Genomic DNA, 22,223 nt, shown 5'->3' on the forward strand with positions numbered 1-22,223 from the left:
TAAAAAGAGCAAAAAAAAAAAAAAAAAAAAAAAAAAAAAAAAAAAGAAGCAACTTTCTATTTCAAATGCAACCTTGGGAGGCTGCATCTTGTTGCACAACAAAGGTTGCGGGTTGCTGTTCCACAACAGCTCTGTCTCTTTTGTTGTGACTCAAGCGCTGCTTTAGCAGCATTTTTGGCATCTCAAACACACCAATTTTAGGGGCGGCGCCACCCAAAAATAGATCCTTGAGGAATTCACTCCCTCTCTGATTCACACGCTCCCAGTCTCGGAGAGTTTGATGCTATTTTCGTGAGGGCATTCCTGTTGCTAAAAGCAAGATTTCTTCTACCTTTTATCGATTATATTTAAATGATGTAAAAACTTTCGATGACTTAATTTAAAAGCAGAATGACTCATGGCAAGAAATTTTATTCAGGTTCTAATCGTGCACATTTTTCCATTCAAATGTCAAAATTTTCAACAATCCATTTCGTCAAAAAGGACTTTTTTTATCTGCCAAAAGCAGTTGTGCTTTTTGCGAATGGCGATAATGATTTTTTGATGAAAGCAACATTGTGATTTATCCTGTGCGCATTATTAAGGTAACAGACCGCTTTCTAACATCGATATAATATATACATTCTATTTCTTTAATAATGTATTGTTTACTGACGACTTCAAATGTTTAAAAAAAATCTAGTTTGATTGCGATCGCGTAATTTATATCTGACAGAGAATCCCTCTTTATCGACATTATTTATTACGGTGTAAATGACTGTTATTTATAATAGCATACATGGGCAATCGGTTAAACAGAGAAAAATCATGTTGTATATAGGAAGCACACGTTTTAAGGCATAACAAGGACAACCATCAAAAGGCTAGCACTGCAGAGGCACCATGCCGTGATTGCACAAATCCTGCACCGAATTTTGGCAACAGGCTCATATAACGGGTAAGTCTGCAGAACTGGTTCCTTTTCTTTCAATTAAGCCTACGTAAACAGTATTTTTCTTGATTTAAAAATTATAATAAAATAAACATGGACGATGTGATTGTTGCAATAACATTGCAAAGCCTTCTCTGCTTGTTTCGCTTCAGCGCGCGTGGGCCTTGCAGAATGGACGGCCCTGCTTAGCAAAGAAGCTTTGACCCTCAAGGTTCTTCTTGCAACTCTGAAATAATGACTTTGTTGCATTCTGGCGTATTTGAAAGCTGTGTATAATGCATTACCGTGCAGTTGAAGCATTGGCTATGGTAGTTGTTGTTAAGGGCTTCGACCCAGCGATCTCCAGCCTCAATTGGGAACCCACAGGCAAAGCATTTCGTGGTGAACAGCTCATTCCAATCTGAAACGATTTTAAATATTTAAAATGCGATTTTACACGTAACAAAGTTTGACACTGACCTCCCTCACAGTAAGGAAGACCGTCCTCCAAAAAGAATGGGCTGTTTCCAAAAAGTTTGCCACAATACGCGCAGTTGAAGCACTCGGGGTGGAAATGCTTGCCAATCGCGTTCAAGCAATCCTGAAACATTATTTTACAACCATTATTAGGTATGATCTTTGACAAAACGAAGAAAAATATACCCCCTTGATCTTCTTGCGGCACTTATCACAAGCTGGAGCAAGGAACTGTTCAAAGCAGAACTCGCAATAGAGGTCACCTTTCTCCTCAACGAAGCCGCAGTCTTGTAGTGGACGCTGACACTGCGAGTTCACACACATGAAGTGGTCGGGGCACCAAGTTTTTCCCAGAGCAGTGATGAATGGGCCTCTATAAAAAGTTGACAGTCAGGGCTAATCTATTGAGATTTTAAGTTCGATGGGTTAGATGAATGCTATCAATGATGCGAATGCGAGGCGATTTTTGTTGTGGTTATGGGTACCTTGTTATTTCTTTGGCGCACGCAATACAAATAGGATAATCCTTGTTCGAAACGTCTTCCCTCAGCTTTGTCACTGCCGGTTCGACGTTTCTCGCGTAAGAAATGTCATTCCTTAGTGTCGTCACTCTGGGCTTGTCATTTTTGGCCACAGGAGCTTTGGTTTCTGGCGGACATTCATGCAAACAACATTTGGGTTACTACATCAACACCATGCTTTCTTTGAACTAGCTTCACATCAAGAGCGTGATCAATCATGCGTTATATATTTATAATTAAATGATCAAAGGGATCTTCGGGTGGAAGCATGCAACACTCTCCATGCCGCCGACCTGATTTGACCGTTGCAGAGACCGCAAAGTGGGACGCGGCCACCAGCTACTGGAGCAGTCAGAACACCCCTTCCGCGACGGGGAGCGGTCGTTCCTGCCAGGCTTCCACCCTTTGCATTGCCGCTGTTGTTTGCAGGCGGCGGTGCTGAGCCGAATCCTGATGGGTCAGGTTCAAATACTGGAGGTGGGGCAGCCGCAGCAGCCACCGCGGAGGACAGGGCTTTGTTCAGGTTCAGCAAAGGTGCTGGTGGAGGAAATGTCTGCTTGGCGGGAATACTGGTCAGGGGTGGTAGAGGCGAGGTCGGGCGGGGTAAGTTTACCGGAGCTGGAGGAGGGAAGGTTTGCTTGGCAGGAATATTGGTTAGGGGTGGCAGGGGGGAGGTGGGACGGGCAAAGTTTACTGGCGCTGGAGGAGGGAAGGTTTGCTTGACGGGAATAGTCTCCAACGGAGGCAGAGGCGAGATGGGTCGCAGGGGTGCAGCAACAGCAGCAACCGGTGGATTAGGTAGTTGAGGCTTGGGGGCAGCGATTTGGGGAGGAGGGGGAGGAGGAGGAGAAAAAACAATGGGCTGCGGTGGAGGTGGAGGTGGTGCGAAAACTGGCTGAGGCTGTGGTGCTGGGGGAGCAACCACTGGCTGAGGTTGAGGTGGAGGAGGAGGAGGTGCAATAGGCTGAGGGGCAGCAATTTTCTGTTGAGGGGCTTGGACTGGTTGGATGGGCTTAGCAGGGAAATTTTGAGGCTGGAAGGGCAAAGGCTGAGCATCGAATGAGGGCTGGAAGTGAGGTAGGTTGTGTGGTTGACCCTTGACAGAGGATCCACCCTTGCCCTGAACGGTCATTGGGCTGCCTCTCAAGTTGTAGGGTTGAGCGGGAGCAGTTGTAAGGGCGAAAACCATTGGGGAGACTGGTCTAGGATTGAATTCAGGCGCCAGGTGAACTGGAGGACCCTTTTCAATCGGAATTGGAGTGATTGAAGCGGGAGGTTTTACAGGGGCAATAAGCACAGGCTTGGTAGTAGGAGCTGAAACTGGCGCGATTTTGGAGGTGCCAGAAAGCTCCAAGGGAGTTGGGTCAAGAGGGTTGATGTAGATTGGGGTGGCTGTTGGGCCGGTGAGCATGGGATCCAAATCCTCTGGCTTTTGAGGAGGCCACACAAACTTTTGGCCTTGTTATTTGAAGTTAGGATTGCGAATTAAGCCGTTTTTAAGTTAGTAGCAGCGTGAAGTTAGGGAATGAGGAAGAGAGAAGCAAAGTTTTAATTAGTGAAGCTCTATGGCAACATTTGTTAAAAATTAAAAAACCTATCTTTTAAAAATTGTCTGATTTCTAATTAATTTCTGTATATTTTCTTTCAAAATACTTAAGCCAGTTCTACGTAAAAATCAATATCCAAAAATCTAACCTGAAAACTGTAAAAATGTTAATTTTGTTATGTCGAAGAGTAATTAAAATATTAATGAATTCACAAACATAGTCCAGACGTGCAGAAAACTCGGTTTATTAAATATGAAGCGTGATGACTTTTGAGAGCTACTCCAGGCAAAGAGAGAACGGACGAGGAGTCAGGTTAAAGGATTTGTATTCTGAAACGAAAGAAAGATAAAGGGACACTTATTGAGTTTCGACCACCAGAAAGTTCAGAAATAAAACAGGAAGCATCTAGCATCTTTTCAAGTGAAATGAAAAATTAATTTGCTGGAGGACAAATCAACTTTTAATTTCACTCTGTCGCAATGGTACACTAGATATGAGTAGCAGCTCTCAAAAGTGGTGATTGATATTAAATGGATTACTTGTGTCGTTCATGTCTTTTGTGTTTAAAAATTTCTGCAGATACTGTGTGCAATTTTTTTTAAATCTAAATTCAGGCCAATTCGATTTCTTGACATATTATCTTAAAACACGTTTACAGAGATTTCACTATCGTTTTGAACTGAGGTGGCTGAACGTGCTTAACTGGCCTCGTAGGCATTTCTGTATGCACGTAAGGTTGTGGAGGAGAATCAAAACTGGGACCAAATTTAGGAAGATTGGCAGGCTGAGCTTTAACGGAAGACTTTCTCCTGTTAAGTTCCAACTGATCAGGAAGATATGCCATTTGGTATGGATGGTCGGGGGCGGTTGTAAGCGCAAACACCATTGGGGTGCATGCTCTGGGGAGGGCGATCATGGGGTGCAGATGGACTGGCGGCCCTTGATCAACTACGGGTTTGGCTTCTGTGTATTGGGGAGCTTTGACGGGACCAAATTTGGGAGCAGGTTTAATCTCGACTGGAGTAACTTCAGCCAGGCTTTTGGACTTCTTAATGGGTCGTGAGAGGGTTTTCATAGCCTCTAAGTAAACTGGGGTTGCGGTTGGCCCAGTGAGCATAGGATCTTGTTCTTCGTCAGGCTTTTCGGGGGGCCACATGAAAGTGCGGCCTACAGAGGGGGAGAATTACAGATTTAGTACCTATTTCTAAAACAGCAGGAAATACTACACGAAACCAACGGCACATTAATAAGTGTTGTGCAGTGAGTGACAAGTGTGTCGTTTCTCGATTGGCCTGAATTTACAATGGAACACCATTCCAAGCGAAACTCGAAATAAAGAAGTGTAATGACCATATGTGTTACCTGATGGTTTGGAGTGTACAGGACGATTGTAAGTTGAGTAAGGTCGGTAACCACCTAAGAAAACGAATGGCGTGCAACATGTATACGTGAATATGTTTCGCACATGGAGAGGAAGAAAAACGATAGGAGCGAGATGCAAAAAGTGTGGATATTTTCGACGGTGGTTGCATTCTGTGCAGTTATTGGAGGAGCAAGGGTCAATGGAACATTTGTGTATGTTTCTTTGGTAAAGAAACTTCATGCCATTTAAAACATACCTCCAATTGGCTTGTTCAGAGCCGCGCTGCTGACCGTTGGAGGTGGAGGAGAGAAGAAGGGCTTTGGCGCTGAGGCCTGCTGGACGGGCGGCGGGGCCTGCTGGCCAGAGGCAGTCGGTCCCTAAAATTATTGCGTATTTGTTCAAATTCAAATAGCACAATGATCCGTAGCAGCTAATTATTTTTTTAAGCAATATCATGCAGCAGACGAGTTTTTATGAGGAAGATTTAATGGTGTGATTGGAGTGTATTATTTTTGAGTATTACGTGTAATATTTATTTCTATGTTTCTTTTATTTTTAACAGTTAACAAAGTTGTATAGCAATACATCTATTTGGATACTTTGTCGTTCTACACAGTCCTGTTCACGGAAGCAATTCCGTTTAACCATGCAATTTCTAATGAGGTTGCATTAAACTTCTGAAGAGTGCAGCGCATCATGGTAAAATTTGATCATTCTGGCGCCTAGTACAAACATTCTAAATACAAACTTAAATCATCAAACTAAAAATAAATTAAGTGTATCAGCCACGTTAATCTTACAGTAATTGATTAAAACTAGCTTGTTTGTAAGTAATAATTCAGCTCTTCTGGATTCTGCACCAAAGAGGACAAATAGGCTGCCTAATTACAAAAAGCTGAGAGAACAGGAGCAAAGAAGAAAATAAATATAATTCAAAGCAGTCCCAAATTGTGTTTGAGATGTTTGCTCATTCCACTCGAGTACTCAGGTTGTACCTGAACAAAGGTGCGAGGCGCGTTCACGTGAGAAGTACCTTTACGTGGTGTCTGCAAGAATTATTTTGTGCAATGATTGGTAATTTTCAAGTATGACGTGAATGAAATGTCTGCACTGGAGAAGTTTGAATGAGATAAGGTGCAGTAATTCAAGCTTACATGGAAAGGCAATGGAGCGTTGACATTGCTAGCCGGTGGTGCTTGATTCAGAGGCGCCGCGGCGTTTGCCAGAGGCATTGGTGGGAAGTTGGCAGCCGCCTGGTGTGCGGGAACGCTACCGGCTGGTGGAATTTGGCCCCTAAAAAAGACAAACTATAATAAACAAAACAAAGCACTTACAAAAAATAATATTTTGAATTCAATTTGAAGTGGTTATTGCACTTTTTCAATATAAAGAATGAATGTAACTGAGTGTTTGATTTGCAATTGGATGTTTGTGGTTTGGTGCATTTACTGTGTTAAATTATGTACATGTCAAAAGACAAATAAATTATTATTATTATTCAACCGGCTCAACGTCTATGTTACGCCGGTTGCCTAATTTAATAGAAGTCTACTTACGGAGAAACTGTGACAGGCTCCAAGTTAGGTCCAGGGGGATTTTTCCTGGCAGCCATTTTTGCGTGAACATCGCAGTACAGCTTGGTTCCGATGTTGTAGTAGCCTATTTGGATGAATAACGATACAAATTATAAAGATTGTACCTTATATTTTGGGCTTGAAAAAATTAAAAAGTGTAAAGTATAAATATATCCACAATCACAAAAATCAGCGGGAAAAAGCTTTGGCCAACTCACCAACATTCTTCAGGGACGCTCCACAGGTGGAACACTTGAAACAATCAACGTGCAGGTTTCTATCCTTGATCCTGACAAACACACCTCTAAAATAGAAAATAAACGCGGTGTTTTCCTCAGTAAATTGAGTGCCTCTGGTCAACTACAGGAGAGCACTTACACAATTAATCTCTCGCACTCAGAGCAAATGTTCTGTCCGGGAGGCAGCTGTGTCTTATTGTTCGACGGTGTGGTGTTGTTGGAGGCCTGAGGGGCGGGGGCGGGACGTGTCTCTGGGGCCGTCACTTTTCGCAGACTGCTTTTTGGAGCGAACGCGGGATCTGCGTGAAAATCAGCCCCTAATCAAATTAATTTCGTTGTGTTGAGCACGAGCAATGATTTTGCAAATAAATTAGACTGATAATTTCTTAGTAAAATTAAGTGCTAAGCGGCCTAGGCTTTTTATTAGAAGCGAGGTTCCTTTTGAATAATGCATTAAAAATGAGTTAATTTTACCACAAATTAACTAAATGCGAATGTATAAAATTTTGAAAAGTATGTTTGGTGAATATGAGGAAAATTTTTATTGAAGAAGTATGTATGCTATCAACAGGGGCTGATTAATTTTTTTTATGTGAGCAAATATCATGCAAATGAAAGATGTTAATAGTTCACATTATAAAACATGCACCATCTATACAACAAACTCTCTGACCTTCACCTCGTGTTGTTTCATTTACGAGCATCCTTCTTTTGCGGTATGGATAATAGTATTTATTTAAATGGAATTATCTAATTTCATCACTTCTTTGGAAAAGAGTATTTTAATGAATGATGATTTTAGTAAAAAAAATGAAAATAATGAAGCTCTTAGTGATATGGTTCCTACCTTTTAGTTGGCACTCATCCTCGAGTGCAGCCTGTAGTCTCTTAAACGTGTTCGACTGAACTGCACCAAGCCTGATATTCCTCAGGTTTTCCTTGTACTCAAATTCGGCCAATTTACCTTCAGGCTCAGGATCTCTAGGCTCGCTGTCCACCTCCTGCACCATCCTTAGCACCTCGCTATTATTGGGCTCGTACTTGCGTTCGTTCTTTTTGAAGTTGACTCTGCAAAAGTGCAACACAATGAAAATGTGGAACGGGCAATAACTCGTAGTGCGAGATAAAAATAATAGTTATATCTGGTTCAACTTTTAATAAGGCTATTTTCGTTTTTAATTGCGACATAAATTACCCAAGGACTCCGCTGGCCAGCACCTCAGCTTGTGCCGAAAGAGTTTCAGCAATGTTTTCTTCGCTGTATAGACCAACAGGTGTGTTATATTGCTTGTTGACGATCGACTTGACAGCGTCCACTTGTCCGTTGCTGCCGTTCACCTTTGAAAATCGCGTGATTAGTTTAAATGCTTTATTAACATACTGTCTACACAACATGCTGCTTTGCGAGGCGCAAAATCTTAACAATTTAAGTGTATGCAGGTCATTTGATTGGATTGAAATAATAGATTTAATTTAAAATCATAGCTAAAAATATTCTTTTTTTACTTGTGGAGCTCCAAAAGGCTTTGCAATGTTATTGTGTCCAGTTCCAATGGGGGCAGGCTCCTAGAGACAGGGATATTTTTAGAGCAACATTGCGGCTGGTTTTCATTGTTTAACTTACGGGATGGCTGACTGCGAGGGATGTTTTCGTGATGGGCGCTACATTGTTGTTTAGAGTTTGACCAGAAGGTTTTGGGAGTGCACCCACTGGAGCAACTTGGGGTTTCCAAGTGGAGCCTCCTCTGAAATTTAAATTGATTTTTAGAATATTAATAAATGTTAATTCGTTTATTGAGAAATAGGAAACATATGTAAAAGTAAATCACATGATTGTTCAATCGTTTTGTTCAGCGGATATCTCTAGTACTCTAATTCTGGAATAGTTACTCATTTTGCTGAGATAGGGACAGCGCCTGAATTATGCTGAAGTATGCAACCGGCGTGACACGAAAGCCATCAAGAAGAATAGTTTACGCCATTATCGTTTTGAAAGTTTTCTTTTATCTCGCAGCTCTGACGTCAAAGAATAATTCTGCAAAATTGTGAGGGCGCTCTCTGCTAGTTGTCCATTTGCACGGCAAACAAACATGGGGTTATTTCGGTGCCGGTATGGGCAAGGTGGGATGTGGGAGCCGACATTCGGGCTCCGCCGGGTACAACAGAAATAGGTGAGAGGGAAAACAAACAAAGGGAGCGGAGCAAAGGCCAAGCGATTTGATCAGAGCGGCGGTGGCGGAGGCCCACAAACAATCCGAGAAATGCACCCGCTGATCGGCCGTTCGATTTATTTTTAACCTCCAGTACCGAACGGGCCAAGTCACCAGAATCTGAAGAATGCCGGCCGTGCTTGTAGACGAAAGGGTGACTCGGTTTTTGAGTTTTGAGCCATTAAAAAGAGACCGAAAGAAATGGAGGAGCAAATGTGTTTCTGCCCTCAAGTCGGGCCCGCTAGCGATTACGTGGTGGCTATTTTCACTGCACCACCACAATGTTGCGACGTTTGACTCGCCCGCGCGGGATCTGTAGAGCAACCGACGGCGGATTTCATTCGGAAATCGAGTTTGAGCCGCCCGCGGTTGACACAATTTAAATTTTTGGCTGTAAGTCAATTTTTGGATGGCCAAATGTCTCAATCTTTACCAAATTGTGCAACGAAATTACTTTTTATATTTAAGTTTTTTATATTTAAAACAGAAAGTCAAACGTGGTCTTCAAAACGTTTTCCAACAACTGCTCTAAAAATTCTTACAAAATATCATTAATACTCTTAATTTATCAAAGCATTTTATATAAATTATGAAAAATATTTGACACCATTATGATGAGTGCTTTGCTGCTTAGCATACATATTTATTTTATAATATATATCTGCAACAAAGTTATTTTAAACTTTCAGCTATTGCTGTTTTAATAATGCACACCAAAACATGCAAGATGCTTTCCATATATTCACATGTGATCTGCGATTTATTTCGGGAGCCTCTCATATCGGATTAGTTAGCGATTCCGGTGGGCGGATTAGATATAAATTTTAGCGCCTGCGGGTGCTGCTGCTAGGCGTCCAAGTTAATATTTGGGACCATTAGTTTCGAGCAGATTTCCCGCGAGTCGCGGGCAGTCGACGGTACTTTTGGTCGGGCCGTGTGCAGAATGAGTGGACCGCAGCCAAAGCTCTGCAAATAGACGTGAGACCCACGGTTTCTCGCACCCCGAATCAACCGACACAACCACGCATCCTCATTACCACCACGAGCTAACTAAGTACAGTGCAGACGAAACGGCTCGGTAGTATTTTAGCAGTACTTTTCTAGCTAATTGGTACGACTGGGAATTATCAAGACCTGTTCATCTTGGAATCCATTTAAGTCAGGTTTAGTTTAAGAAAAATATGATTGAAACGATTTTTAATATGATTGGTGCAAGTTTAATGCAGAAAAAAGCCGATCACCCACCTCGAGATGGAGATTTCAAAGCTATTTCCGGCCTTAACGATGACATCTTGCGCCTCTTTGTGCCGCAGGTTGAAGACGTCGATGTTATTCACTTTGACGATAGCGTCTCCAGCCTGAAGACCCGCAGTCTCAGCCGGACTGCCCCCATTGACCTAAAACAGTTAAATAATATTTTAGAGCGATGAATTTTTTCAACCTTCCAATTATGACGTTTTGCCAAAATTTAAAAGCGTTGTTTTTCTCCTCGTGAACGGGAAATTCGAACTCTACGAGGATCGTGGTGCGATCACTTCTGCCTCTGTTCATTTTACTCACTGAAGTGAAAGCGAAAGTTCAAATTGCGGAAGAATGTGGGTCGGTTTTGATAAACTGGACTCTGCCGTATCAGAAATTTGATTGTGCACTCGGGTGTGACCTTGCATGCATGTGACGGAGACAGTTATTAAGCAATTATTACGAGTTCTTTTTTATTACCACGTGCACTTAAAAATTGTTATCAAAACTTTTGTTTTAGTTTTATATTTGCTCTCTTTGCTCAACTACAATTATTAATATTTTCTCCGTCGCGTGTGCAGTTGTTGAGTGTAGCCAGAAAATTTCCACATTTTGGAACAACTCGCTTGCATCGCCAAGTTGTGGTAATTATGCAAGCTTCTCGACGAGAATTAACCGACTTAGCGGATGTTCTCAAAAGATAATTAAAGGCGCCTCTCGCAAACGCTCTCGGTTAATTAAGCTTTGGCGCAACAACTCGGCTGATGTTCATGTTGGACTCCACCCCTTGAGTGAAAATGAGTGTCGTGCCAATCTTTTCCACTAAATCGATGATTATCTCATTTCCAGGAGCAGCTAAAAGTCAATATTCCCTTCTGATAAAACTGATAAGGCCAAAATGTTTTCAACTCAAGTGCGATCAATATTAATCTGGTCCGTGAAATTTGTAAAATATTTCAAATTAGCGGCTAATTAATGTGAAAGTTTAAAATGTTTGACCGACTCGCTTCCAAATAAATAACTTTTGAATAATGAAAAATATATCACCTTGACTTTAATGAATCGGAATAGATATAAATAGCCCTGCAGAACCATAATAAAGATTACTTTGAAACTAAATTGGATTCAGAACCAATATTAATAAGTTTTTAATCCGATTATAATGCACAAAAATAGTAAATCTGACTTGGAAAATAATATTTTGATGGGGTGCTTAATTTATATTTAAATTAAAACTTTTATCTAGATGAAATACATACATCCGATGCATAGTTCTATCACAATTAAAAATGCCAATATCTCTTATATCAATCAGAAGATTTAATTTCCCAGATTGCAGTTTCGAAATACGTTTGCGTACCCAATGGCGGTAGCCTGAGGAGAAGAAAATGGCCTTGTGATGCACGCAAACACGTAGCGCGTTCTTGTGTGTTATTCAATACCGCACTGCTCGGTCAATTAGCAAAGAAAATAAAAGTGCAGAGTTTCTCGTCATCGTGTGTGTACGTATGGTAGGTACATCCTGCCTGACGATGCAATGGTCAGACGCAACTTCTTGTGCTAAGTGCCAAGATAAGCTTCGGTTTTATTCGCGAGAGAGTGAGCACGCATCGAGATGAGCCAACAAGAGCCACCATTCATTCTGCCTGCGCGCTATGATAAATGCTGCACATAAAAAAACGGATGCAGAGTATAGGAAAAACGTCACCTTTCGTCCTCAAGTGATGTCATGCTCGCGGCAGTCGCGAGTGTCGACATCGCTCAAAATGCTCCCTCTCGAAATAGAAATTCTCGCGAGAGAGCAAGACGAAGTACCAGACGCCAGCCAGCACCCTGGCCCGTGTGTTTTACTTTCCTATTAAATCCTTTTATGAGAATCATTAAATTGTTCCTAAAGAGAGCCGAAGATACAATATTTACAATCTAGCCGGGGCAGGCTGTGGCGTGGAAAGTGGTTTTGATTGCGATAACATTGTCTCAGGAGGAACAATAGATTGTAAACGACACTTCTTGCAGCAATTGTTTCGATTTGAGATTTATTGGACGAATTGCACCAATTCTGTGTATCAGCATGGAGAGCACGTAACTCTGAACATCTTAAGTGATTTCCAGTTGCTACGAATCCTCTAACATACACGATTATTGAAAATTTCACTCACAAAATACTAAACAATCATAGATTAACAACTCGCATTAATGGACACGAATTCCATATTTTTTAATTGGAATCGGAATATAAAAAATACTTAGTGGCATTTTGGTGTTAGCATTTTTATTGTAAAATTTGGATATTAATTTTTTAATTCGAAATACAACATTAATGTTGTTTTGTTTTCAAGCAAGGAGGGCAGCTGGCGTGCATGATGCGAGGCAGCCAGTGGTTACAAATCTCGAGTTTCAGCGTGGCATCATACATGTGTGCAGTGCGCCACAAATATAGTAGATTCATTACGAGGGTGCAAAAAAATCTCGCACGCTGCCGCCTATGTGCTTTCTGCCGCTGACGCATTTTCGGTTGCTCGCCTCGCCTCCGCCACCGAACGTGTATTTCGGACCACGTGGTGTCTATTTCAAGAATATTAAACATCTACTTAAATGACGTGCTCCAAATTCACATCCTGATCTCTTTCGCGCCCCGCATTCGTCCACGAATACGGCGAGCTTTATGGTTTGCTTCGCTGAGATTTTAAAATCATTTCGCATTGAGAGCGCGCACTTAAAGTTTCCTGTGGCGGATGTTGAGGTCGCTTGCGTTAACCAGTTGCGGCTTAGGGCGTTTTTCGCAGGATGTCGATTACAGCATTGACACCACTTTCATTGTAAACTGAAAGCGTCCGTGAAATATTGAATGTAGGCAGCCCTCACTTTAATTTTTCTCGACGTTCACGCAGATATGAAGGCTGGAAATTACAAAGCTTGTTTTCAATTTAAATTGAATGCATTTTTCCCAAGGAAACAGTGTTAATGATAAACGAATTTTGTGCTCAGCGGAAAAAATATCCACATTTTTTTTGCGGTATCACATCCTGAGTTAAATGTTGGTCAAGGAATCTTTGTCTGAATTTAATAATTTTTAAAATGCTGTGAATTAGCTGTTACTGTTGCTTACTGCGGAGAAAACATAATCAAATGAAGCTATTTTGATCAACCACCACTGAATGAATCCACTTAGTGAATATTAACATCTCCAAAACAAGCCACTCCACTTCGTTTTTAAATATGTACACCAGAATACATTCGTTTATTTATGATAAGGGCAAGTCTAACTCACGACGAGTTGCCGTGAAAACGGCATCTGGAAATGCGCTCCGGTTGTAAGTTCCGTGCAACAAACAATTTTTTAAAGTTCACGTATGTGTTGCAGAAACATAAATTAAGCGCCGGACATGAAATTGCGACTATGAAAGTGTAACATTCCGAATAAATTTCAGCTGCCCGTCGCTTTTTGCTCGACGTCTGCGAGCGGGGACGAAAAACGAGCGTGCCAATAAAATAAATATATTCAACGTGAAGGGACACACTTGGTGACTCGTCGTTAACCAGTTTTCAATTATGATCGCGCACACATTGATGCAGTGAATGTGAACTGAAACGAAATCTCATCTCGTGTGCGCATTCCAACTCGAGAACCCATAATTTTCTCAACGCGGCGCGCGCGCTTGCTCGCCGAGTGTCTGTCCAAACACACAATATATGTAAAATTAAATTGAAGGCGCCCACACAATTGAGGATTAACATTCTTGTCTGTACACACACATAGAGCACGCGATGCACAATCACACACGCTTCGTTATGCTTGCGCGTGCGGGAGAAATGGAAAGGAAAGAGAGAAAGAAGTGTGCGGGACACTGACCCATGAGAACCTTGTACCGAAACAACAAAAGTGATACTTGAGTCATTGTGTGAGCTGCCTTAGATTTTGCTTCCCAAAAACATATTTTTACAAGCTTTAAAATTTGCATTTGTTAAGGTGTATTCATTTACATCGGACACCAGCTCATAAAGTGTCCAATAACTCCTACATAATTATTTTATATTTGGGAATTCGGAATTTCTGACGGTTTGATAATGTCGATTTAACAATAGGTAATGTGAACAGCTTCAATATTTTTAATTGTTTTTTAATAAAACCTGATGTTCTTCAGTGATTGCGATGAGAAGGTTTCCAATCCAAATAGCTTCAAGTCATACCTTAATTGGAAACTAATTTGAAACATCGTCTCAATTTGGTGAGCTAGGTCTCTCAACTCTCCTCACAAGGGCTCATTTAAAAAGAGACTTAGTTGTAGAGAGGCAAGGCTTGATCCTGAACTACAATGGTGTATTATGAAAGCACCACTCGACACGTAAATAAATGCAAAAGCTAAGTCTCACTGCACTTCATGACTTAAACTCAAAACATAATTGAGTTGCGTGTGTGTAGGCATGCGCTTTCCTTGTTTATCTGCGAACGATCAGTTGAGATTTTTGACAGGCCGCTTGGTGTTGAGGTAAAATAGTCGATGTATGCAATGATACTAAAGTTAAAGCAAACGGAGAAGCTATTGTGATGGGTTCTAAATTGTCTGTCTATCACAGATGCATTTTTTTCTTGATTTCTGAGATGGAAAAGAGCGGTACACGCGCCGGATGCACAACTCAAAGATCAGTAAATTGGTTGGCATCAAAAGTCACGGTCCTGTTTAACATCAAAGTCCATTTAAGTGCATGCTTCCTGCTCAATAATGAACATTAAATATCAAGATTTATTTCTGATGAAATTCCTGAATTGAATATATTATTTCATATTTTCCTCTGTTTTATATAAAATATCTCACATATTTTTAGATATTTACTTAAATAACCAATAATGACCTTTTAAGAATTTTTGGAAAGAGAACTCAAACAAACAAACCAAATCTAACTTAAACAGGTTTGTTTTTCATTGGATACCACAACAACTTTATTAACTATTATATCTCACTTTTCAACTTGTTTGCTAGAGTTTTCTTCCTATATTTTTCCAAAGCCTTATTTGGTGGGATAATTCAAACATTTGGGCGGTACTTTGATTTTAAGAATATTCTTAAATCAATATTCTAAAAAAGTCGTTGAAATACATAAAAACTATTTAAATGCATGAATAAACGCAAATCATTTCGTATTCATATATTCTATTGTTTTCAAACCATCTGGTATTAATGATATCAATTTCAAATCACATTTTTTCGCAGCATCAGGTTTCTTTACAGATTCTCTCACGCTCCTCGCTGCATTGGCAAACACGACCACCTCAAATTCCGTTTCAGAGATCTTGATTTGATCTTGAATCTACCTTCACCCTCACCTTTATAGTTTTTTATTTCGAGAGAGCCTATTTTTACTGGCGGCAGGCACCCTTCAACACGAGCTGGGGGCGACAAATTCATAAACCTATTCCTCATGAAATCTTTTTTCACCTGCATTCCTGGCCAGGGGCCAAAGCATCACCGCCTCTTGGAATACGTTTGTGGTCCTGCACCATTATTTGTTTGACGTGATTTTCACGAGTTTATTCACTCCTCAGCCTTATGAATGAATTCAGGATGGGAAAATATGCTTAGATTACGACGGCCAAGTGTGGGATTACGCTGCAGGCTTATTTCTGGAACGCTCTTTTGGCTTTGGCATTAACGCCGTAGAGACTGCAAACAATCCGCTGTAATTATAAGAGAGCTGAAACTGAATTTGGATTTAAAGTCATATTATTAAACAAAAAATCAGAAGTCATTTTGGAAGAAAAATTAATTGCAGAGAGGGCTGACAATTCGTTCCGATTAAATCAGATTATTGTTAAAAGATTGATAACCTTCGTTTGTAACACAGTCCACGCCACACGACAGAAAAAATCAGTTGGTTTTTTTATTTAATTCGTTAGATCGAACATTTCAAACTGTTGTTTCCTTCCAATGCACCCTTTTCGCAGAGCTCAATCAAGCCCACACCTGAGAACTCGCGTTAGTTCGCACCAGACGACATTATATATGCTAATGTGAACCCACTTGTATACACGGGACTGGGAGTTTCTACTGTGAGTAATCAAACGATAAACAAGAGGCGCTTTAATTGCCGTGTTAAAGTGAATAATCAAGTGATTTCTGAGAAAGCCAGACATCAAAGCGACACTATTTTCACTTAAAGTGAACGGGCAAAAAAGAAATTAATGGCAAGCGTGCGTAAATTTATTGAATCACGACCGAGGAATGCCATCGCAGTCAGCAGCGTATGTAACTTCGTCCCACATGATTTTCGAACCAACGACATCCGCACGGATGAATATATATAAAATTTCTCTGCTCTGCCGTTCGAATGACCATGCGAGTGGAATGTAAATATATTTAAATACGTTCCTCGGTGCAATTAACAAGGATTATGAACGTTTTATGGAGATGCTATTACTATTTTTAAGCGAATCAGCTTCCTTATTTTGGAATTTTTACGCTTCGGCGCACGGAAAAATAATTTGCTTCAACTACCTCCGGTTTCTCTAATTACCATCTGGTATATTCTGCCACTTATTCGAAATTTAAATTCAAATCGAAGTGAGCCAAAAAAGAGCTTTTAATGGTTGAAGTAGGAGATTACAAACTAGCATTTTTATGCGAAATTGTGTAAAAGGATTGCGTGCATTTAAATAGAAAGCGGCAGAACAATTTTTTATTAAAATTTGCTAAATTTCTACGCAAAGTAGATGCCGCTTTATTCACATCAAGCAATTTTGGTCTTGTTATTGGTACTTATATATTTGAATAATGTTGAAGTTTCCTTTTAAAGCATCAAATTTGCATTGACCTAAAAGCAAGAACCTTCAACTCGTTGGAAGATGAAACTCAAAATTAGAAGGACTTCTCTTTTTTCTTTTTTAACTATCATCTATCTTCAAGCTATTTAAATACAGACAATAAATTTGATATAAAAACAAATTATTCTGAGCCATGTGTCATATATAGTGTTAATAACCAATTAGTATTAAGCTAACTAATAATTATAGTGCTATTTAGAAACTGGCTCTTAATTAAAAGAAATGCCAGCTTTTATAAATGGGGCACATTAAAGATAAATATTATTAAGACCAACATAATATCTGTCTTCTATGGTGGTTTCTGGTTTCTATTACCATTTGATGATCATAAGATCGTGTTTCAGCGGTCCAGCCTCGCGAGCGTGCAATAAAAGGATGAGCGCGTGTAATAGCATTCGGCAATTCCTTTCCTCTCCATTGATGTCATTCAACCTGTTTTACACGACAAAAGGAAGCCTTCCAAAAAAATGCAAAGGGGCACGTGACTCTCCTCCGTGGGTGGCTCCTTGTTCAAATCTTAAAACGCTTTATTACACGGGACTCCTTTCACAGACGGAATTTGGTCAAACAGGTTGTCCTTCCTCTCTGTACCGTAGGAAATTCCATAACGTGCGCAAGATTAGCAGCGTTTGAAAGAATTTCCTTCTGCTACATGCGGTGGTCAATGGGATTTATGAGAAAGGCAGTGCTGAGTGAGGAAAGTGACTCAACAACTGTGTAAGCCCCTGTTCGCGTAATCAGGTGTGCGTTTTTGTGTGAGTAATGCCGACGCATAGCAGGGCTTCGGCACTCCGAGGCGTTTGTTGCTCGCTGATTGAGCGGGGGATGACCGGAGTGCAAAGGAATGCTATACAAACTTATATCGGCGATAAAAAAAGAGAGAAAGTTTTGTATCTATCGATTTGCATTTCGTCTCTCACCGTCAATTTTTTCTACCTTGAATTTATTTCTGAGAGTTTTTAAATTCGGCTTTAGTATGGAATAAAATTGTGTTAATGTGAACTGACATGATCTAGCCAAAAAGTGCGTGTAAAAAATCTAGGCATTTAATGCACAGATGTTACCGGCTGTGTCTTGTGCATATTTGATCTGAAACTCGCCTTGAAAGGTCCATTCGAATGATTTGCATATGAAAAGACACTTCTTTTGGCCGCAGAAATGAAATTTCCTTGAAAAGCACGCATTCCATGTATTGCACAAATGAGCGCCAACTTCATGCTTTTTTCCGTCTGTTAAAAAGAAATGTCCGTTTCGTACGGCCGTGGTGAGAGACGTGAGCGCCCCGTGTTTATTTTTTTACCGTCATGCATAAGTCCTTGGAACGATTCGCATATTTCCACAATAGTTGTTGTCACTCGACCCGTCCGGAGCTTAATAGTGTGGCATTCTTGCAGCCAGATTTACCATAAATTGCGCTCATACATCAAGTTTAGTGCAACTGGAATGGCAAGAAAAGTTGGTGAAAAATAATTCATGTTTTAGTGGCACTCGGCAGCTGCCTCTCTCGCGTTTGTTTGTCCTTTTGAGGAGAGCGTCGGTTTAATGACTCGCCGCCGCCGGACGCAGGCACAACGTACTTCAATCTGGAAAAAATCGTCAAACACGCGCAGCTTGCGAGCAAGAAATTTTGATTGGGACAGTGATGGCGGTCGTGACTGGCTGGCAATTCGAAATAATTGTCACATTCAATGCCTGCAATTAAGCCGCTTCCGCCGAGCAATGCAGTTTGAGTAATTTTCGCAGTGATTTAGTTCTTTATTTTCTGGCCACTTCTCGCAGGGCTGCTTCTCTCTTTTATTGAAAACGGTACACGGTGCCAATGAATAAAATAGTTTAAGTGCCACTCTATGGTTGATAAATTAAATCATTCCTCTTCTAGACGCATGAAATACGCTCGGTTTTCCTTCTCAATTAAGCGACTCATTCAGTCATTTGATCAGACCTCAGACCTGTTAAATTAAGTAGTGTATTCCTATTCAGGGACAAGCTTGCCATTTAGAGGGAGTGCCGAAAATTGTAATTCCATCCAAACAAAAATGCAAAAGTAAATCGTAATCAGCAATGCAAATAAGACGGATTTTCAAGCGGGCCTAAGGACGGAGGAGTAGTCTCGCGCGCAGCAGCGAAGGTGGCGTGTAGAAACTCGATAGTTTTGTGTACAAGATGAAAGCTCTTTTCAAAAATAACCTCCAGTGTGTGCGGTTCTAATTTTAGAGTTTTTATAGAACGCGAGCCGCTTGAACAAGAGCGCGACTGGCGGCGAAAATATTGAGACCAGACACCGCGCACCGCCCTCAGCCACCGTGGTCCACTTTCGGTTTCAATGAATCAGAATAAAAGATTTCAATTTTTTTCGTAAGTGTGTTCACATGATAGTTGCATTTTTAGTGTTTTAAATTATATTTGCAAACAAATTTAACGGTATAAGTTTAAATGCCGTCTTTCATTTCCAGGTAATTGTATTTTTATGGTCTGGGAAATGATCGTTAAAATAGAATAATAATACTGAGCAATATATGTCAAGAATTTGAAAGTAACTTGTAGCTTAATAAATAAAATTGGGCAATTTTAAAGTTGTACAAATCATATAATATTTCGTGAAAATCAGCTCGCAATTTCACCCATGAAGATAGACACACTATCAGGAAAGTACGCACCATAAGTAAAAATCAAGGCAAGTGAGTTTTATAGCTTTGTCTTCCTATTTTTAATCTGATTACAGGAGATAAGCCGGCTGTGCAGAATGAAAAATGTCCGTGGAAGTTAATCCCTTCAAGCAGTGTTGCGCTGCAAGAAGCGAGCGACGGACGTACCAGTGATATAGTTTTTTGCTCATTACGCATTTGAACTCTTAATAAATCAGCAGTCAATCAATCTACCGTCTGTTATGTTTGCAGCAGCAGCAGCAGCAGCGAGAAATGCAAACATCATTTTCTCAGTAGACTGAATTACATTCGAACGTGACAGCAAGGCAACGATTTGCACTCGACGCTCGTTGTCGTTGAATTATGCAGTAATCCGCACGTACCGCGCGCATATTGAACTTGGGAATGCTCAACTCTTTAAGTCTCTCGCAATCAGTTTTGATGCTAACACCTACTTCTCCTCTGCAGATTTTAAAATAAAACAATATGCGGTGTGCGTTCGGCCAAATCAAAAAGATGTCGATGTCCTGACTCAGTGGTCTGCGGGTTTCAGGTGATGTCACGGTGGCTTATCAAAATACTGTGGCTTTCATATTCATCCGTCTGATAAGTGCAAGTAGGATTTGACGCGGTTCGAAAGCAGGAGTGGTTAGAGCTTCTGATAAAAATATCAATGTGACACAAGCAACCCGAACGGAAATAACAAGAGGGAAAATGTTATTGATATAATAGCAAAAACAGCTTTTATAATAAGAAAATCTCTTATCGTAAAAAATTCCTATCTACAAAGTACAAACAAACCCAGAACAAAATAAAAAAAAAAACAGAAGGTCCCCACTAAATAAAGCCACTTCAGGAGTGGATCAAGTTCCTATTAAAAAATCTGCAGAAAATGAAATAAATGTGGCGAAATTCTTCAAAATTGGTGACAGAAAAGGGTTTGATAGGCGAATTCAGCAGATTACCTACCTTTTGGATGCAAAGGGGTTGGGCGAAGTCGATGCCGCCCTGGAGGCGGAACCCCCAGGGTGACCCGTCAAAGCGGGTGAGCTTGACTGTCATAAGCTGGGCCATCCTCGAAGCGACGGACGTGGGGCCGAATGCGCCGTGCACGACGACTGTGTCCGTGCGAGAGCACCGCTCTCGGCGCCTCCGTGCGCACACCGCTGCAACACCGGCACCGCCATCCGCCGGGCGCATGCGTTTCTTCTTGAATTGACCGCCACTCCGCCTGCCACGACCTCCTAGTCGCGTCGTCGGGACACAGATGGCGAATCGCAGACCCTCATCCTCAGACTCACTTTTCATCTCAGCAATAAAATATAGTTTTGTTATAATCGCTATTTTTTTAAGGCAAGAGTTAGAAACGTATAAAATATAAAGTTTATTAAAGGCTCACTGAACTGAACTTTTGTCGGCACTTTGAAAATAAATGCTTGTTGGCGTTCAATTTGTCGGTAATTGCCATCCAACAAGTATTTTCTACACAAAATCTGTCCAATTAGTTTGTTGTATTATTTAAAAAAAAGGCAAAAAAGTTCACCTCAGAGGTTCTGCAATTCAATTTTCAGAACTTTTAGGTTGCAGAATATTATTGCTTGGCCGGCGGCGATTGGGGGTGGTATTGTTTGCGCTGGTCTCTCTCTCGCATCCCGTTCTAAAATTCGGTCAGCAAGTTTTACTAAATAATCAAAATCATCATTTTCGTGCCCGATCAATGTTCCACTTAAGTTATCTGGCAAGCCCCGCAAAAATTGAGTCTTTATCGTTCGGTCTGGAAGACTTTTGCGCTGTAATTCAATCATAAATTACCCTGTAATACGGTTGTCTATGAGCTCTTACTTATTTGACAAAATAAATAAGCGATCGAGCTTGAATTATTAATACAATTAAGCAAAACACACAATTTTCAATCATTTTTTAGCAGGTCTATAACAAAATTTAAAAAATCCATTCATCCGCATCAATAGAATAGTACAACAGATCATTTTGCTTTTCTGATATACAAATAAGCTTTTATCAAATTGCTGTAAAATTTAAAACAAACTACTATTGTACTGTTTGATGGCGAAATATATGCAACACGTGCAACATTTCTGTTTAGAGATTGCCTAAGGTGCTGTGAATGTGAAGGTGATGGCTTAAGATTGAGCCACGCGCACCGCGCACTTTCATTTTTTCCTGACCTAGCGCTCCTTGTAAACTGAGATCAGGGGAAGAATTCGTGAATGAGTTTTTTAAAATTTGCTTTTTAAATTGTAACCAAATTTGCCTAAACTGAAATTTTGTTTCTCATTAATGAATTTCATTTTGATGCATTTAAAAAACCTAGGTCGGCTAATTCAAAGCCAGGTTCAGTCTTCAGGACCCAACCCTGACATGACCCTGAGGGTCGAAATTTCGAGATCGTCCATAGTTTTTGATTTTCTTAATGTTGTTTTGTGTTTTTGTGCACATGGTGATCAAGTGTTTTTTAATCGAAATAGTTGGTTTCAGTAAAAAACTATATTTTTATTGGGGGTGTTTAAATTCATTATTTTAATGCAGAATAACATGATATGCAGGTGTTTTGTGGCCAGTTTCTGCCAGACTAAGTTGAATTATCAAAATTCCTAAGCTAATCAATCATCTAGAAAGCATATATAAAGTTTAAAAAATCTTGACACCTACCATATCAC

The 22,223-nt window shown here is 40.5% G+C and overlaps 1 protein-coding gene and 2 long non-coding RNA genes across 17 annotated transcripts; 1 reads left to right on the forward strand and 2 right to left on the reverse strand.

Moving 5' to 3' along the window:
• Positions 1–391: 391 nt before the first annotated feature.
• On the reverse strand, positions 392–20,760 carry Zasp52 (Z band alternatively spliced PDZ-motif protein 52). 15 transcript variants are annotated; one of them, XM_065485723.1, is made up of 19 exons: positions 20,515–20,760; positions 10,087–10,238; positions 8,256–8,376; positions 8,138–8,197; positions 7,827–7,969; positions 7,596–7,699; positions 7,479–7,538; positions 6,771–6,948; positions 6,611–6,696; positions 6,375–6,477; positions 5,973–6,111; positions 5,814–5,864; positions 5,075–5,195; positions 4,818–4,871; positions 1,873–2,035; positions 1,574–1,760; positions 1,391–1,511; positions 1,216–1,331; positions 392–1,157 (listed from the first exon to the last, which is right to left on the reverse strand). In XM_065485723.1, the coding sequence occupies exons 1-19, from the start codon at positions 20,743–20,745 to the stop codon at positions 1,080–1,082; spliced, it is 2,268 nt and encodes a 755-aa protein (XP_065341795.1). In that variant the 5' UTR covers positions 20,746–20,760; the 3' UTR covers positions 392–1,079. The 15 variants fall into 15 exon arrangements, with proteins under 15 accessions (XP_065341795.1, XP_065341796.1, XP_065341788.1 ...); XM_065485724.1 differs by lacking the exon at positions 1,873–2,035 and adding an exon at positions 2,202–2,358; XM_065485716.1 differs by lacking the exons at positions 1,873–2,035; positions 4,818–4,871 and adding an exon at positions 2,202–3,366 and having other exon boundaries at positions 6,771–6,930.
• On the forward strand, positions 9,558–10,863 carry LOC135940716 (uncharacterized). Its single transcript, XR_010574914.1, has 2 exons — positions 9,558–10,004; positions 10,058–10,863. It is a non-coding gene; the product is annotated as an uncharacterized LOC135940716 (long non-coding RNA).
• On the reverse strand, positions 10,994–20,499 carry LOC135940715 (uncharacterized). The gene is made up of 3 exons (XR_010574913.1): positions 15,519–20,499; positions 11,789–15,469; positions 10,994–11,733 (listed from the first exon to the last, which is right to left on the reverse strand). It is a non-coding gene; the product is annotated as an uncharacterized LOC135940715 (long non-coding RNA).
• Positions 20,761–22,223: the final 1,463 nt, after the last annotated feature.

The sequence above is a fragment of the Cloeon dipterum genome, chromosome 3 (genome assembly GCF_949628265.1).
Source record: "Cloeon dipterum chromosome 3, ieCloDipt1.1, whole genome shotgun sequence".
Classification (NCBI taxonomy): Eukaryota; Metazoa; Arthropoda; class Insecta; order Ephemeroptera; family Baetidae; genus Cloeon; species Cloeon dipterum.

Coding starts and splice junctions, on each gene's coding strand:
- Zasp52 (XM_065485714.1), bottom strand. CDS start 20,745: ATGCGCCCGGCGGATGGCGGTGCCGGTGTTGCAGCGGTGTGCGCACGG. Junction 7,700..7,826: donor CTGGCCAGCGGAGTCCTTGG/GTAATTTATGTC, acceptor GCACTTTTGCAG/AGTCAACTTCAAAAAGAACG. Junction 5,865..5,972: donor ACGCTCCATTGCCTTTCCAT/GTAAGCTTGAAT, acceptor TAATTCTTGCAG/ACACCACGTAAAGGTACTTC.